Source organism: Triturus cristatus, chromosome 4_2 (genome assembly GCF_964204655.1).
Source record: "Triturus cristatus chromosome 4_2, aTriCri1.1, whole genome shotgun sequence".
Taxonomy (NCBI): Eukaryota; Metazoa; Chordata; class Amphibia; order Caudata; family Salamandridae; genus Triturus; species Triturus cristatus.
Genome location: NC_140586.1, coordinates 846,376,351 through 846,395,411, shown reverse-complemented (window position 1 = coordinate 846,395,411; position 19,061 = coordinate 846,376,351). Strand labels below are relative to the sequence as shown.

Below are 19,061 nucleotides of genomic sequence, written 5' to 3'. Positions count from 1 at the left end.
CTGCCTTTACCACTGTATCTCTCCTTCCCACTTCTGAACATTCCATCATTGCCACCGCACGCTTCGTCACGGACATGATACAAGCTCACCGTGATCCAATGAACAAAATTCTGCAGACTGATTGCATGTCTTGCTGTCTTCATCTGTTGTGTAGTTCCTATAAAACCTATACAGGATCTGGCAATTCGGACAACGTACACTTATAGGACTGGTGTCAGACTGATTCCGAACACCCCCACCGGGTATGTTGGCCTTTCTGTATCCGCTAGCTCACAGTGCCAATTGAACCTCCTCTTACCAAGGAGAGAATAGTTCTTGGCAACCTTCGAACATGACAACCCTGATCCCTCAAGATCGTGGAAACAGTGTACTACTTTTCACTCAGTCACTCGTGCTCACTTAGTCTCAGAGAGATACACACAATAAACGGTCTGGATGTTTTTCAATAAGCATTTATTGAACAGTCGTTATTCTAGTATAAATTAGATGAGCTGCAACAACCACTAGACAGTAACAGATATATACGATTAGAAGCATTATGAAAGTAAAAGGATGATAGAGTTCTACCATCTTGCAAGAATCATGACTACATAAGAGTATATGAAATATATGACAATAAAAGTGTGTGCTCCTATGATGCCTCCCTAAATAGATGTACCCAAGTGTACCTAGCATGTGTGTAGGTGTTAAGCCAAGAATCCCTCTAGGATAAAGTCAACCCTATTACCTGGCATGAGGAACTGTGGGACCCCGTCTTGGTCTTGGGTTGGACACCCCGCAAAGGATGTTACATCACTGCGAGCTAGTGTCTGCATGCAGGAACCTCCGTGTCTCGCATCAATGTGTCGGCCAGGAAGTCCTGGTCTTGTCTCCCTGTCTTAGCAAGATGTGATGTGTATATATACCCATGTCTCCCCGGGGTTCTACCTCGCTGTATAACTTTGTCGGACTTAAGATGACGTCGGGAATTAACTTTGTACATAGATATTATACAAGAGATGGTTGGCCTGCTGTACTTTCAAGAACCCTCATGCATAATGTATGAGGCTTTTACCAGGGAAAATCCGGTGTTCTGAATGCAGTGTCGTATCTAGGTAGAAGGTCCGTCCCGAAGAACCGTTATGTATGTAATGTAGGGGAGAATATAGATGAAGGGTGTAGGAGAGTAGGGTCTGCTATCCTATGGTCACCCCAAATTTTTGCTTTTTGCTTCACTGGTTTTTGACATATTGAGGCTGTGGGCCTGCCAATCAGACCCCCAGCCTGCTGTTCTCTCTACTAAATTAAAACTATGCACCCTAGGTGCATAACCAATTGGAAGTGGATCACCCTGTCAGCCCCTGTACCAGTGTACACTAGGTACCCAGGGCATTGGTGTACCCAAGGCCTGCCAAGGGCTGAAGCATGTATTATGCCACCCCAGGCTTGGCCTAACAATTTGACACAACTGGCTGATCACTCAGCTGGGGTAAGTTGGTGTAATCACCTCTTACTTAGGTGTAGTATACCTATACCTAACCTTAAAATGGGACACCTGGTAACCTATAAGTCACTCCTATGGCAGGCCTTAACAATCCTGAAGGCAGAGTGCTTGGTTCCATGTGAGATGGTGCTCTGGCATGAGCTGAGCCTGTCTGCAGTGGTCGGAACAACTTCCTTCTACTGTTTCCAGATATCGTCATACCATATACTCTTAAGTGCATTATGAACCTCGCGGTTAAATGCTATCTTTGGTTTGGCTTTATCAAAACATGTCGAGTAAGGTGTCATACGAATTGGAATACTAACCCCTCGCCAATTCTGGCGACGGGGTTAGCATTCCACCCTTCTAGAGGGACACGACATGTACAGTACCTGAAACCCGGGTAAAATCAGACATCCTGAAATCAACTTAACACTAAGAAGAAGACGGGAACTTCGACGCTCTGCTGCACAGAGGACTGAAGCCAATCTCCCCTGTGGTCAGGGAGTGACCACCTTGCTAACGCAAGCACCATCCAGCGAATCAACGTCTGCTTTGCCGCCGCCTCCCGCCGGAGCCCGAGCCCAGAGACTGACAAGACCTGGACCTCCAGACCTCTCACCGCCCGATCCACAGTCCCTGAAAAGAGGAGACCCGTGGAGGCACCGAGACACGTGGAGCCAGCCATCTTGGATCGACTACGACAAGCTGACCAGTGCAACAACCGAGGCTCCCTCCAAGTTGTGCTTTGGGATCTGAGAAGCCCAACTCTCGAGCAGCATTTGCACCAAAGGTGAGCCCTCCAGCATCTCCACGATCTGCGTGGGGCCCTTCTGCATTTTGCCACTCGACGCGCCTAACCGGTTGCTGGCCCGCTGGCTAGTGGCCATCTTGGCGACGAACTCTACGAAAAACACCGCTGGTCTGGTTGCTCCAGACTGGCCCTTGCTCCTCTCCAAAGGAGCAATCCCTCTGACCTTGCTGGTCAGAACCAACAGCTGATTTCCGAATCCTCCTACAATTGCTTTTGCCAAGGCTTGTTTGCTTCGATCAAGTCGCCGACACCGCCGACAGCGAGAGCCTGCGTGGGACAGCTCGTGAGCCGACTCCTGGACGTCGTCGACCTTCAGGGACCACGTGGCTGCGGAGACAAGCTACCCCTCATCACCTGTTTGCACCCGACATCGCCTGGTACCCACCTGGTGCCACACCGGTCACTGGCTAGTGACTGTGAACACTGTCCCCTCTGCTTTCAGGTCTTCTGCAACTCCGATCCACCCTTGGATCCACCGCATCTCTCCCGGACCGACCGCCTGCAGCATCTTTGTCCCAGGCTCAACGGAACAGATAGAAGAAACCCGACGCACTTTGAGGCCTATGCACCCGCTTCCTGTGGGTGAGGTAAAGCTGGTACTCCGGTGCCCATGTGTAGTAATACATCTCTAGTGCCTGTGTTCCAAATCTTGAGTTCCTAGCCCAACCGGAAGATCTTCTTTGCAGTAACTTTGTACTTTTTACGCACCCATTGAAACCTATGGGAGCACGCGTGTGACTATTTGCCCTGCACACGCCACCCGTGGACCTCCTGGTCACTAACTGACGTTAGCTCCTTGTAGGCCCAGCGATTCTAGAGGCCCTAGGCCTTTTCCCTTTTCTGTTCGTGGTACTTATACCACTATTTTAGTATATGGTTCGAGTGGCCACCAGGGCCTATCCATATAAAGTGCAACTTCTGTGTATTCTGTGATAATCTTGTTTGACGATTTGTACTCCTGTGCTCATAAAGAGACTAGGGGTTACTTTGAGAAATAAATACATATATATTTTGAATATATATCTGTGTGGTGTCCTTTCATTGGTATAAAAGGGGGTTGCATTTGGTAAAACAGCTGGCTTAACACGCATCACGAGTTTAGCCTCAAAGACTGCTTAGCCTACGCTACCACTAGGGCAGCTAGTCCGAAAAGGTTGACTTACAACCACACCATAAGGGTTGCTTGGCATGGTACAAGGTGATCACTTTAACTAGTGAGCATCATATACCAGGCCAACTTCTCACAAAGGGTAATGATGTTATTAGAGTACCTATATGGAATATAACACATCTGTGTTGCATAAAATACTCATATTAAAAATACAACCATATGTCATGGTCGTGGCCAGGTTTTGTCCTCCACTTCGACAATTTAATTTGATGCTACTCTGGTGTCACTCTTCCATTACTCAACGTGGCTGTGTTAGTTAAGATTTATATTCAATGGGTTTGAAAATGTGCTTTGAGCCTTCACCTACCTAATGGGAAATTTCAACTCAACAGAATCTCTTACACACAATTTTACTTCTGTAGCACCATGTTTGCCATCATAATAATCTTTCTATATGTTTTGGGCACGTAGAATGTTCTCCCTCACTCTAGAGAGTGACCAGTCTTTGTATCTCTGGATTCATCCAGGACCAATTGTCTGTAGAATAAGGTTCTCTACCAATTAAAATCTTTCATTGACAAAAAACAATAGCAGTGGGAGTAGTAAGATATGTCCAAGTCACTCTGAACAATTCTTGTTCCCAAGAGGTCTCCTTTTCTAGATTTATACTGCCCATAATGACCCTATTAAATCCTTCAACATTACCATTCTCTACAGAATGATGCATAGCTGTAAACAATGTTTTTCTCCATTCCAACGCAAAAAAGTATCTACCTCTGTGGAACAAAACTGTGAGCCAATATTGCTTATCAAGCCTTTGGGAAGATCTCTTTGGAATACACAATCCTAAAATCTAACACTAGATACAGCAGCCTTATTCAAAAGTTTTTACTTTAGGCCATTTAGAAAAAATATCTGTTATGAGCAAAATATGTTTTGGAGCACCAAAGGTACTTGAACATGTCCTAGACTAACAGTTGACAATGTTTCCCATGGAGAATGCAGTAGAGCTATGGGATGTGGAGGGGAACCGAAAGTAACTAGAGATTTTTCATCACAAGCAAACTCGACACACTCTGGCACACATTCCTCTACCCCAGCATCAATCCCTGCCCACCAATAAATATGCTTATTTTTTTCATTCCTAGTATTCCCAAATGTCCTTCATGATACCATTTGAGACTCCTCCTCAATGCCGTAAGACGAATAATTCTGTGCCCTCTGGGCAAACATCCAGCATTATCCTGTAAAAATGTATTGCATAGTACCCAAAACATTCTTTCATCTTTATTCAGAGTACTTGTTTGCTTCATTTGGTCGATCTCTAACAAAAGTTCATTATTATTACAAGCCTCTCTCCACTTTTCTTTGGATATGGCTTAATCATCCGGAAATATGTTGGCAACACACAGTTCATTCCATTTATCATTCATACTGGCAAAATATGGCAAAGATGCTCTACTCAGAAAATCAGTCACATTTGTTTTGCTTCAAAAACCTATTTCACCACATAATTGTAGTCTCATTTATGAAGTGAAATTCAGGCAATGTTGGGAGTGGCCTTCAACAAGACATTCATTGTCAAGGCTTTAGTTTATGCACATCTTGGCGGCACCGGTAAAAGTGTGTGTTTTTTACCGGTGCCGCCAAGATGTGCGTTTTCACGTTTATGAAATTCAGGAGAGACACACCTGTGTTCTGCAGCTGATACTGGTACTGTTCGATCGTATTTACAATTGCACCACAGCTTCGGTTACTCAGATGGCCACATTGCCACACTACCTAGTGGATTCGTTTTTGACCTTTTCTGGCGGCATGCTTTTGATTCATTGCTTCGAGGACTTAGCCTCCTACGGACCTGCATTATTATTGACTGATATTATGTGCTGACTGCTGTTTTGGATTTTTTATCGTCTTTCTGAATACTTCACTACCATGTGATTTCGTTTTCACTCCAACTTTTTCTACTCGACTGTGCATATTGCGCTCCCAGCCGGGTTGTATTGTTCACCGGCTTTAGGCTGTTCACCTTGTCAACGCTATTGGCTTCAGACCTGAAGAGTCGAGGGATTACCCACCCTGACGAAAAGCGTATCGTCTGGTTTCGCTTCCAAAAGGAATAAAGTAAATTCATTATTATTGAAGATTGTGATTGATCTTGTTTTCTCCACGACAGTATCCACTGGATTTATGTATGTGTGCACCGTATTGTACTGTATTGCTTTGTTGTTGGGTCCGCCCTACACACATTAAGGGGTTTTAAGGGTTTCCCCTTCCTGTTTAGCACCATATCTACTTGTCTAGCTAAAATACTTTACACGCACACTTGCTGGGCGCCACTACTTCCTATACACTCAATACCCTTCACGCAGATTGTGTAAGGCTTTAGTTTATGCCTTGTGATCTGTTTTTAGAATTTACTTCCCTAGATGAATTGTAAAACATAAGACCTGCCCCATACTCAAGCTTGTATCTCCTTCTCAATTACAGAATAACTTTTGATTTGGTGCGTGACCAACACGAAGGCTACTGGATTTCTTTTGCTTACTCCTCTGAGACACATTGCGCCGCGCGGCAGTGTCACTTTTACGGCCGCGCGACCAATGCTTGTTGAAAATTCTTGTTTGACGTGTGAATGTACAGCATTGTTCCAGAGGCAATGTCGGTTTCTTTGGAATGTGTTTCTGGACTGGAAGTGTTCAGTATACAGTCCCATGCTCTAGTAAAGGCCCAAAGACCCACACCCTTTCACCTAGTACGGTGAGGGGTCACCGTAAATCACTGCTCGGCTCTGTATACCCGGTAGAAAATCAGAGGCTTTTCTGATTTACCGTAATTCACCGCTGGGATGTCCATGTACCCAGCACATAATCAAAGGCTTCTCTGATGGGTGTTTTATGAGCGCGCACAAACCTTTCTTCGTGGTGGTTTCTGGTCATCCTTCCACTGCTGGGAGTCCCCTTCAGATAATAACTTTCCCGCAGACAAAAGATATGTTAGTGCTAATCTTTCAGAAACTGGTAGAGGAATGATGTGTTTCAGCTTGTCATGCTGACTTGACTAAAGAGAAAGCCAGTGGCCGCCTGTAAATGTGCACTTCATCAGGAAACAAATGTGTTAATGATTACTTTTATTTTTCCTAAAAATTGACTCTGTGCCCTGAAATTTGACAACAAAACCATATAAAACAAGCATTGGCACAGCCAATAGGTCTCGCCTTTGGGACCTTATAAGTGTTTAGCCATGCAACAGTTCATGTTGTTGCACCAAGGATATTGTGCTGCATAACTAAATACTTATGGTCCCAAAAGCGAGACCTATTGGCTATGCCAATGCTTGTTTTCTATTCTAGTAGTGGCACACTTATGAGAGTACCCACTTGTTACGTTGGGCCTTAAGCCATAGTTGCACCACACCTCCTGTTGGAGTGACCTTTACTGTCCTCTCCATTGGCATAATAAAACATCCACTTTTGAGAAGTATACTTGAAAGTTGTACTCCCAGTTTGGAATTCATCCATTAAGTAAAATCTGTGCATTCATTTTTTCAGATTTTGTGATAGTTGTTTATTTTGGAAATTAAAAATTGTTTCTACCAATTAAACGATACTAAAAAATAATTGAAAAAGGGAGGTATTGTAAGCACAAATACTGTAGCTTGATACGTACCTCATCAGCTTCCGAATTCTGGTAGCATTATTGCCCCATAAAGCCAGTCCGCTCTGTACTTGAGCTGGCCCCATGCTTTTCATTTTGAATGAGCTTATCCACAGGAGTTTCTATCACATTACAAACTGAATGAACCATTCACATAAGAGTACAAATCTTGAGGAATAATGAACAGCAGTTTGATTCTGCCGCCCTTCGAGGAGGAGCAGAGGCCTGAGCTATGAATCTTCTGACACGGATGTCTGTAGGAAGCTGCAAAAGAGGAGATGCTACTGTGTGTTTCACTGTCTGAGGTATCTGAAGAAGACACTACCTTAGTTCTGGCTTCAAGGGGCTTGGTAAAACTGGTCTGTTTTGCAAAAGTGGTATCTGTGGGAGAGTAAAACACTGCAGTAGTTGTGGGCATTGGAAGTGGTTGTGGTAGTTTAGAAACTATGCTCTTCAAGGTACACTTGAGTATCTAGCGGTGTGAGTGCTATTGTATCTCCTTTGCAGTAGGCGTTTAGAGATGTGCATGTTTGGCAAGTGCTCACTACTGGTATGGGATGGGAGAAAAGACGATGGTGTGATGGTGTTTTGTGGTTGAGGGCTTGTGAAAGTTTGAATACTAAGATGAGGCCTAGGAGGAAGAGACTCCCATGGCTGTCAGAGGCGGCCCAGATGGGTCAGTGGATTACAATGAGGCAGCAGTAGCATAGGGTATAGGAAGGGGCATTTGCTGCTGGAATGCTGTTGCATGTTCCGGATTACAGGAGCTGCAACAGATGAGAAGTTATGATGCCTGGTGTCTGGACTTTCAGAAGAGCACTTAGTGGTTTGGTTATTATGGCTTCTATGTATGGAAAGAGGCTGTATGGCCTTGGATTCACTAGTACATTTAGAATACTAAAAGGCAGGAGGCATGTGAATATTATGGGACTTAAGATAAGAAGCTGTAGCAGTTTGAAAGGTATTTTAGGGTAACCATCCATAGTAGTTCACACGCTATGGTGTGTAAAAAGGATCAAAAGAGGTTGCAGTAGTGTAAAAGCTATGGTATCTAAAAGTGCAAGTCCGAAATAGTTTCTACAGAATTTAGTCTCCTTGTTTCAGAGTCCTTTATGGATCTAAAAATCCTAGGTTTACTTGCTAGCGGTTAGGAGAAAGGCATTCTTAAATTTCTGGGCAAGGCTTGTCAATGCGTTGGTCGAAACAAAGGTCCTTTGTTAGGCTAGACTTATGGCCCAGAGCTTAATTGGACTTTAATACTACATTGGATAGAGGTGGCTGATGTTGAGGGTTCCTTTAGGCCTCTCAGTTTTTGCGGTTTTCCTTCTTGCCACCGTTCCATCCGGTATACTATGATCTGCATTTTGATTGTTTGAGCAAGCTGTTCGGGTTTGTTTCTCCTGTCAATTGAAGCCTTGACCTTTTGAAGTTTACAACATGTGCATGAGTGAGCATTTTAACTTAATGCTTTAAGCAGGCTTTGTCCCTCTGGCAGACATAGTAAAAGCTTATGGCCTTGATCTGTTTTCTTATGCTGACGATACACAAATCTTTGTCTCTCTGCACTTATTGGACGCTACTATAACATCTAATGTGAGCATGTGTTTGCTGGAGGTCTTACATTGGATGGAAAGACACACTTAAAATTAATGGTAGGACGCAAGTGCGATTTGTGGGTAATCAGCCCAATCTTTGCTGCCCGCAATGGTGGGCCACAGATTTTGGGGCTTTCCCGCCTTCGACTCTACATCAAAGATTTAGGCTTTTGGCTTGACAATAAATTGAATGGGGATTTTCAAATTAACACAGTAGCTGCAGGCTGCTTTGGCTCACTAAGATGCTTAGGGAAGAGTCTCTGGTTACTGCCAGTTGCTTCTCAGAGGACTGTTTTTTCAGGCTTGAATTATTTACTGCCTGGATTATGGCAATGTCCTACATTTAGGAGCTACTAAGTCTGCTGTGAATAGACTTCAGACTGTACAGAATGCAGCTGCTCTCTTGCTCTGCCATATTCGGGAATTTGAATCGATCTCGTCGCATCTTCGGGCACATCATTTCCTCCCGATTGATAAGCAAATCAAGTTTAAAGCTCTAAGTTGTATGTTCAAAGCAACAACAAAGTCCGACTCCCAATTTCTAAGAGGGTTCATCCATCCGTACCTCCTGGGCTGACCTCTGCGTTCGGGGTGTTAAAATCTAGCTGTGATCCTCTGGTTTAAACTACCAAGACAAGGGGGTGTTCTTTTGCCTTCCTAGGACCTAAACATAGGACCTCTCTTCCTCTTAGACTGTGACTCTGTCCCTCGTACACAAAGTTTAAAAAACACAGCTGAAAACGTGTTTTTAGACACTGCCGTCTGATTGCTTGTCTCCTGCTCTTGCAGTGCTTTGAAAGCTCCATTGGAACAGCCATGCCCTTTAAAAATGTTATTAAATGCACTTCTGGATGCTCCTTTCAAGTCAAAATAGAGTTGGCAAGCAGTTGCTTGGGTTTACTTCTTCAATGCAGCATTTATTCATTCACATAGTCACTAGTGTGGACTTGTCTGGACTCACGTAAATTAGCAACAGCAAAATTGCCCAGTGGACAAACTAAGGTGAGAAAAAGAAAACCGAAATAAGGTTTGTAATGGGGATATCTACACCAGTTTAAAGAAATATATGTATACGAAGGTTGGAACCCTTTCCTATAGCATCAAGTTAGCCAAGACACTCATTTTATAAAAATTATACAATATACTTTCAGCCTGCCTTCTTTATCCATTGATATGTTGTCATTCCCGTTTTTCCTCTGTTCATTAAGCATACAGCTTTGTGCAATGGGTCGCCCATTTCAGCGAGTGGCAAATGTCACTATTTCACCATGAGCCCATCCACACATAGTATCTTTCACTCTCGGGGACTGCTATGTCATGGAGTGATTTGGGAGGACAAAAGATCTTTCTGCTTTTAGCCAATGTTTAGTTTTAACATTGCTGACGGCCTGCTTACGCCTCAAAAAACAGTTTTACAAAAACCATGACAAGACAAAATGAGCATTGACAAAGCCAAACGGCTGGCTGCCTTCGCCAGTCCTATTGGCTTTGTGAGTGCTTGTTTAATTACCTGTTTCGACACTGAAACAAATCCAACACCCAACTACACACTGTTGCTTGGGTGCCTTGACATAACTTTGAAATGTGTTCTACAGTATTAAGTCTCCTGCGCACACAGCACAGAGCGGAGGTCCAATGACATTTCTATTTTTTCTTTGGAGGGGGAAGGATCATAAACCACAAGTTACTCTAGATCACTTTTGAATGCTCCCTCAAGTGAGCTAAACAGAGAAGGCCGTTCAGTAGAAGCACTGTAAGGAGGTACCTAGTGATGCACAGCTTACCAGCCTCCGCGAACACTACTTTAAGCGGCACACAATGGGTTAGTACAGGCCTCTTGTGTTTTCTAGCACTGTAGTGTCAATGGCTCATGAACTTCAGGACTCTTCCGCTCTATTGCTGCTTTGCTTCCCTGGTTTCAGTTGAGCCAGCCCTGTTGTCTGCCCAGGTTAGGAGGACAGTGGCGTTTTGTTTGAACTTTGTTCAAATGAACTTCCGGCACAGTCACAAGGCGGTAATATTTTCACAGCATAGAAGCACCTTAAGAAATGGAGCCTCCTTCAGAGTACAAAAAGCGCAGCTATCTGTTCACTGAGGCTTCAAGGGTGAATTTTTCTGCCAGTCTGTAAAATGTCTCTCTTGGATAAATGGGACCCTTGGTAGGCTTTCCCCACCGCATGCATGACCACCACATGACCACCACATGACCACCACATGACCACCACATGACCACCACATGACCACCACATGACCACCACATGACCACCACATGACCACCACATGACCACCACATGACCACCATTTTTGGAGAAACAAGACCCGCAGAGCAGTACTTTAACTGACCTGTGAACTCCTTACAGTGCTCTTTGGTTGTCTATAACGCTGGTACAGCTGCCGCATTGAGTCCATGAAGACTTTACTACCCTCTTATCTCTTGATTTAGGTGCGGCACAAAACGTCCGACCAGGTCATGGCCCTGAAGATGAACACGCTGAGCAGCAACAGAGCCAACATGCTGAAGGAGGTGCAGCTCATGAACCGACTCTCGCATCCCAACATCCTGAGGTAAGGTGCCAATCTTTATCTTAGCCTGTAATGTCATGGTTTTAGGAGCTCTGCTCCTACTGTACTACAGTCAATGTGGGACATCTGTTTCCTATTTCTGGTCAAATCCCTGATCTACTGACTCAGTACGCTGTCCTCCTTGTGCGCTACTGGAGCAGGCCAGGCCAAGCTTGGCTGTCGTTCCCCCCCCCCCCTCCCCTCCCCCCCCCCCCCCCCCCCAATTTATCTCCTGTAGTGGTTGCTGTGATAGATTCCCCAGGGTTGGCAATGCAGGCTGCATGTTTGGATTATTATAAGGGTATGTTCTGGCTCTTTGATGCCACATGTGTGGGCAGCTTTTGATTTTTTTTAAGCACCCTGAATGTTTAAGGTAGTTGCAAATTCAATAGATGTTCAAATTAAAGCAATTCTTTAAGAGGTTCTTTCGACGCACTCTAACCACCCCCATAGTGCTGCTGTCAAATTCCATAAGGAGCATCCTTATTTTTCTTTTTAATGAATCTGTGTGCCTTGCACCAGTTTTCCTGAAATTGGATCATCCCTACAGGTTACCTTATAGGGCTGGTCATCTGCCTTCGATATATTGGACCACTAATAGTTGATGGAGCTCTTGGAGTTTTGTGGAGGGTGGCGGCAGAGCAAGAACCAGTAAGTCCACTCTGAAGCAGTTCTCTCTCCGATAATTGCACTATTGCATGGTGCTCTCTGAAGTTCACTTCCCTGTTCCTCTCTTCGTCAAAGTCTACATGTAACCACTACCAAAGGTCATCTGAGTGGATCAAATCAAATTTCGCAGGTATGCGGACTTTGTAGTATGCAGCCAGAGAGATCAGGGCGGGGTAGGGGGGAGAGACCTGAATCCATGGCTTTTTTTGACGTTTAATTTTAAGAAATATAAACTATCTCTCCCTTGGACTATAGTGGGCGGCAGGAAGTCTCCATTTTCTCCGCCATATAGTTGACCAGATGTACTTGGAGCACTTCCCACTGCAACCCACTTGCCATAAGGTTTGTGGTGTAGTTTGAAAGCAATCTTTCTAGGAAGGCTATTACTTTAGTGGTCTTAAGAGCCGCTCCCAACAGTTTGTGACAAAGCACACCATTTTCTGTCTCCCCATCTTTGACTCTTTTGTGAGCGCCATTGTCCTATGCTGATAGATGGGACCGTGCTAATGCTTCACATACTGAATTAACCAAGCTTGTTAAACCATACATTGTCATACGATTTAAACCTTGTTCAGCAAGTTGTATTGTGGCTACATTAAAAAGAGGCAAATGTACCACTTCTCCATTTGCTACCTCTGGCCCAAAGAATAAGCTACAGGTTTTGACATTGCACTTAAAGTTTTTTTAACCAAAAGTGCCGTATGCTTTTGACCATCGTTTGTGAGACGCCAGCCATCATGAGCAACCGTTTTTAAAATTCAGGCTCTTGGGTATAGGCAAAAAGGTTCAAGTGGTAGGACATGGACTCAAAATCTTTTGTTAAATTATTACATTTGCTAACTGTAAGGTTATTCTTTTAATCTGTTGTAATTTTCTTGTTCAGTGTTCCAGAAATTTCGACAAAGCTTGCACCTTAATAACAATTTAAAATAAAAAGTGGAAATTAATTATTGTGCATGGTACCTGTGAGCTTCCTGTTGCTTTGTTGGCAACAAATGACCCCTCCAGTTCGAGGAGAAATGGAAGACCATGTTGTTTACAAAGACATTCAGTTTGTGGCCTCCACCACTACATCAAAACCTTCCGGTTGTGCCAGTTACACCTACCGTTCTATACCAATGCTCTGAAGCCGCACATGTCAATGCTGTTTTTACTTATGGATTTGCATGGCTAACATGAGAATTCAACAGGATTTTACTCTTCAGTTAGAAGCTTCTTCGTCACAATCTACTTGGACAAGCCGTTTCTGCAGTTGTAAAGCACAACCATTTAATAGTCTTTCCTACTCAGTGGCGTGTTAAGTGTCCAATGAAATGTTTCTGTCGTGCTTGGATAATGTTGAGCTGGCCTGTGGGTAGTTGATGCAGCTTGCCACCAACACTTTGTGGTATCGTTGTGTCTACTGTGTTGGTGAAGAGTTGGGCTCGTTGAACGTTCAAGAGTTGCCTATTTAATGTAAACGATAAAGGAGCACGAATGCAGCCCGGAGGTATGCCACACATGATGGAAGGTGGAGGTAATCCACACATTGCCCACACATTGCAGCCTGTGAGCAGGAAGTAGGACGCTTGTGGCACCACTGCGCATGCATAGACTTCTAAGAAAGGTTTGGAGTGGCGCTGACAGGCCTGCAAGACTTCAGGGTGGAGACTCATTTGCCAGTCCACTTGACAAGAAGGGTACACCTGACAACCCAGGTGGCTGCTGTCTAAGTGCTGACCTATGAATGGCTCCCTAAATGATGCTTGTGGAGGTGGGAGTTATGCAGTGGAGTGGGACTTCTTTCTTTGTCATTGGTGCGCTTACATGAGAGGCTGTAAAGTTGTTCTTTTCTTTTGTGGGGAGCGTTGTGAGATGTTATTATTGTGTAGGTGAGCCCCCTGAAAAATTCAATAAGAACTCTGTTCCAATATTTGTCCAAGTGGCGTCTGTACTTGCCATCTTTAGGATTTAAAATAAGAAATCCCCCGTGTAGATGTGTGTGCGCCTTTAAAAGCTAGCACAATTGGACATCTGTGGTCCAAGCACGGCAAGAAAACTGCTCAGGTGGCAACAGTGCAGCCATTGTTCTTCGTATATGTACGGTATTTGTTCTTGCAGGGCATGACTGTTTTTTTCCCCAAGGAAGAGAAACTCGCTATTTTTGCTTTCTGCACAAGAGTTCTTTGATGAAGGTGATTTTGTTCCTTTAAGGTGCCCTTGGTGTAGTGTTTTAGCTTTCCGTCGTGCGCCTGGCTGGCCACAGCCTGCATTTTCCGCTAATACAAGCTAATGATGTGTGTTTTTTCTTGTATTCTGCCCCTTGTGCTCTGTAGCATCTTTCTGTTTCGGGTGTAAAAGAGCTTTGTTTTTGTCTTGTGTCTTTGTCTTGTGTCTTTGTTTCTTGGCTAATTGAACCCACCTCTCTGTAGAAGGCTGTGATCTATTGCAGCCCAGGTCTTTCCTCATTTTGTTTTCTCCAGGCCTCACTAAGGAATTTATTATTCGCATCTCTGCCTGAACTCTTCCAACTTTAAAAGTAACCATGCTCCCTATAATGAGCAAACATTACAGCAATCCGAGGAGGTCCGCATTAGAACACATGCCTGCCTTGTACAGGAGTTTGAAACCAATAAGAATACTCTGCTGCTGGCAGACTTCAGACTTGTGTAAATGCATAGCAGCGTTGAGAAAAGCTTCCATTTGTGGAAACCTATCCATTGTAGCAAGGCATGAGCGCGGCTATAATAACAATGTGAGGAGAAAGCAGTGCACATGGTGAGGACACGTCGGATAAACTGCAATACGGCTGCAATTCAGAAATACAGACACTACAGGTAGGGGTCACCTTCACTACAGTCACTGATGCCAAAGCGCTTCATGAATGAACCGTCGCCGGGCTATCCCATGTCCAGTGTCTGATTCTACTAGTGCTGTGGGTTTACCGCTCGTGTCTAGGCTCCCTTGAGTTTATGCAAAAACAATTGTGGGAGGTGTATTAGTCTTATGCTTGCAAGCATTTCTATTGGTCACATTGTTTAAAGTCCGTTCCTTTCCAAATGTGTTTTAATCCGGAGCATTGATGACCATCATATGTGCTCAAAGACTTTGCGGTGCCTCTTCCAGGGTGGTTTAACCGTATGCTTTGTTTCTGTGACAGTGGCGTCTGAGTATTATAAAGGTTGGTGGCACTGATAGATCACCCATACCGCTCTTTTTCTCTGGTTTTGTTGGCTTGTTTCCCTGGGCCTTGGTGTCTTGAGTGGTGGCGTTCACCACAGTTGGGTCCCTTGCACTGAATTGTGCATTGGTATTATGTGGCCTCAGTCCACAGACGTTTGTGAGACTGCGGTGACATCTGCCCCCATATCCCTGATCTGTTCTGGCATTGATGATGTACAGAGCTCACTCAGGTGCTACATGAAACCCACATCTCAGACTTGTGTATTTTTTTTTTTTGTAGGTTTGCCATGCTCATTTACTTAAGCTCCCGAGTTCTTTTTAGGTCGAGCCTAGAGCAGCGTGCATGCGCTGTTCTGCGAGACTTGTAGTGAGGTTTTTTTAAAAAGCTGACCACACGCTCGTGCCTGATGGCCTATTACTTGCGGTTACCTGCAGGTGCGGGCGCGCAGTGTGCCATCAGTTGTCAGACTTCACACGTGTGCGCACGCACCACTCGCGGGACGCTGCAGACTAGTCCCTGTTCTTTCCACCAATAGTCAGTCGCTAAACATCCTCTATTCCTCCCACCGCAAATGAGGTTAAGCCGTTCGCCTTCCCCGTCGCTTGTTTGTGTTGCTGTGGAGCAGTCGTTGAAGGAAGACTGGTGCAGCTGAATGATTTGCGCTGGCGAGGTTTCTCTCCACATTTCGGTATAATTTTTAAACATTCTGGGACTTAACATTGCCCATGTGTTCTACCAGCACTTTGCCGGGGAACCGCTAGTCTTTTAAAAATGAAATGCAGAAGGATTGCTGGAAAAAACGCTCCTCTGAAGTTCTGCAGTTTCTTAGTTAGGGAAACTACATTTTCGTTATGTGCATTTGTGCTTTAAATGGGATTTGTGACGTAAAGCAAAAGGTGCATAGTTCACATTAGCATGATAAAATGATAGCAAGTTATCTAACAGAGCAATTGCATAGTCCTCCCTTGAGCAGACTTTGCGGTAAAATTGGTTTTTAAAGCGCTCTCCACCTGGCCTTAATTTAAAAAAAAATGCAGGCTTCACATGTTGGTTTTCTCAACACTGGATGTCTCTGGCACGTAACTGGCTGCCATTTGGGGATGGGCATGACAAAGCCGGTACTTTTGGTCTTGTGCATTCCCGGATCTTTTAACAGTATTCCTATCACCATATGGAGGCGTTTAGTTCCACTTACCTTTCAAGGTTTGGGCCTATTATTCCCAGCATGCTTAGTTGTGTTGGCTGGGATAGCCAACATTAATGGCGTCGCGTTAATGAGCTGGTGCCAGTGGAAATCTTAAAGCTCTTCACTATGTTTTCCTGCAGATTAAACAATACAAAAATACATTTCGTCCCTGCCAAGCAGGTGGCTGGCCTGTGGTGTGTAAGATTTGTGTGTCAGTTTATCTGATTTGGAGATCATAAGTGTAACCCATCAGTTTGCCAAGTCTCTTGTGCGTTATTTTTGTATTTTAAAGTTAGAATGCATTTTATCAATTGGCCCGCCACAAAAAAAAATGCACATCAGAAAACTGGCCCAGATGTGTTTATTGCTCTAGAGGAGGAACATGTATTCTTGATGTCTACTGCTGGCCAGCCCTTTCCAAAGCTGCCAGATCACGTGCTATGCAGCCAGCTGTGGCTTTTAACCAACATCGCTTTGCCTGTTGGGAATTTCAGGTCTATGCCTTTTCAAAATGTGGAGGAACCACGGAACTCTAAAGCACCTCAACACCCAGACAAAAAGGCAAATTTGGATAACTGTCGCGCGATGTGAGCATACTTGGCTGCTGTGCCGTCCCGCCAAAACCCTCAGTATACTGGCATTTCTATTCCGCTGCAACTGGAGCCACTAGAATTGTGCAATTCTGTATTTTTTAAAGTTTCTAACACAAATATGTTCAAGCTCCATTGTATCAAGTGTTACTCACGCTGCCTTGTCTGTTGTCACAGGGTTAACTGGTCACTTCTCAGTGCTGCGGGTATTCCTAACCATATCACATAAGTCAAACAGTTTTTTCCCTCTCCTCTCTGCAAACTTTTCCAGAAATCCTAGTATTACCATGCGTTTGAAATTCTTTCCACACCTACAGATAACAGTTTCTCATGGGTGGTGCTAGTGATTTTTCTTTTACTACTCTCACCCCCTCTCCACGCCCAAATGTTCAGCGGCAGTGGCCAATAGGTCTCTCCTTTGGAACCTTATAAGTGTTTAGCCATGCAACAGTGGATGTTGTTGCACCAAGGCTATTGTGCTGGATAACTAAACACTTCTAAGGTCCCAAAGGCGAGACCTATTGGCTATGCCAATGCTTGTTCTCTGTTGCATCATGTATGAAGTGCTGATCTACGGGGTTTGTATTTTACAATTTGTTATGCTGTATAAATCCCACAGTTTCAAGAACGTCTGCAGTGACTTTGGGTGATCTCTTGGCCGTTGGAATCACCAAGTTCTTTTTACAGTTTTTATATAGCAAGAATTCGACCTAGGGGCATTGGGGCACGTTACATTGGCACCGGTTACGTATAGACAGATTCATTAGGTTGAAGCCCACCAGACTGCATAACATCTTGGACATCTGGAAAGGTTTCCTGAGCATGCATCCCGGCCGTTCTTTAAAATTGGCTTTGTGGTTTGTAACTCACATTTGCTTTTTTTCTATTTGCTGATTGTACTTGTTTTAGGCTGTCCAGCTAGAGTTTGTCCCTTCCCTTGCTCAAACTCTATTTACTGTATTCGTTCACCAGTGCTCTATTTTGGTGAACAAGCCTTTCAGTCTTGTTCTTATCTTGTCACATTTACTGTGTATTCAAAGACAGAGGCCCTTATGTTCCAGGGAGATTGGTGTTTACTTTTCTTTCTCCGACTTCAAAGTGAGGATTTATGTGATCATCTTGCTGCCTCTGGGGAGTGCTCACGGAAGGCTGTACGATATTTTTTAATAGCGCACAACAAAATGTAAATGTCTGTAAATTAAGCCAATGCATTCTACTCTGTAGCACTCAGCTCTACGTCAGTACATATGCCAATCCACACTGCCATTCTGCCCTCTATGCCCCTGTACTCTACCGTGCACCACTTCACTCCACTCTGAAACAATCCACTCCGCGCCACCCCGCTCTGGTCCGCGCCACCCTGCTCTACAATGCTTTACTAAAAACCAATGCACTCTACACCAACTACTGTGCTCCATTACACTCTGTGCCCCTATACTCTGCAAATCTTTATGCCACTGCACTATACACCACTGCACTCTAAGCCACTCTATTCTACTCAGCACTGCTGTAGTCTACACTACTGCTCTCTCAGACACTCTACTCTGAACCATTCTATACCACTGCACTGCCACACCAGTGCACTCTACGCCTCTGTACTCTGCACCTCCACACCAGTGCACTTTACGCCACTCTACTCTGCACCACTGCAGTCTGAGATAGGCTACTCTGCAACACTGATCTATTCTGCCACTCTAAGCCACTGCATTATACCCTGCACCACTCAACTTATGCCACTTAATTCTACGCCACTCTACTCTGCCATATTACTCTTCTCTACTGTACTCTACACCCCTCTATGCACTTTACTGCACTCCTCACCAATGCACTCTATGCCAATCTACTCTACAACACTGCACTATACAACACTCTGCTCTGCAACACTGCACTCTGCCACTGAACCATGCGCCACTCTTCTCTGTGCAACAGCACCACTCTACCCTATGCCAGTGCACTCTATGCTACTCAAATCTACTGTGCACCCATGCACTCTAACACTGCACTTTACTCCACTTCACTCTACACCTTTACTCTGCACCGCTCTATGCCAGTTCACTCTACCCCACTCTACTATGCACCACTGCATTCTTTGCCACTGTATTCTACACCACTCCAGTCTACTCTGCACCACTCCACTTACGCCACTTTACTCTGCACTCTATACCAGTGGACTCCGTGCCACTACTCTACCTTGCACCCCTCCACGCCTCTTCAATCTACTCTGAAACAATCTACTGTACGCCACTGCATTGT

At 44.6% G+C, this 19,061-nt stretch overlaps 1 protein-coding gene across 1 annotated transcript in view; it reads left to right on the top strand.

Annotated features, from left to right (window-relative positions):
• TESK2 (testis associated actin remodelling kinase 2) overlaps nt 1-19,061 on the top strand; it is a 566,234-nt gene that overhangs the window by 205,914 nt on the left and 341,259 nt on the right. The window contains exon 4 of the mRNA XM_085602833.1: nt 11,082-11,203. Within this exon, the coding sequence (XP_085458959.1) occupies nt 11,082-11,203 (122 nt within the window). The remainder of the gene's footprint in view (nt 1-11,081; nt 11,204-19,061) is intronic.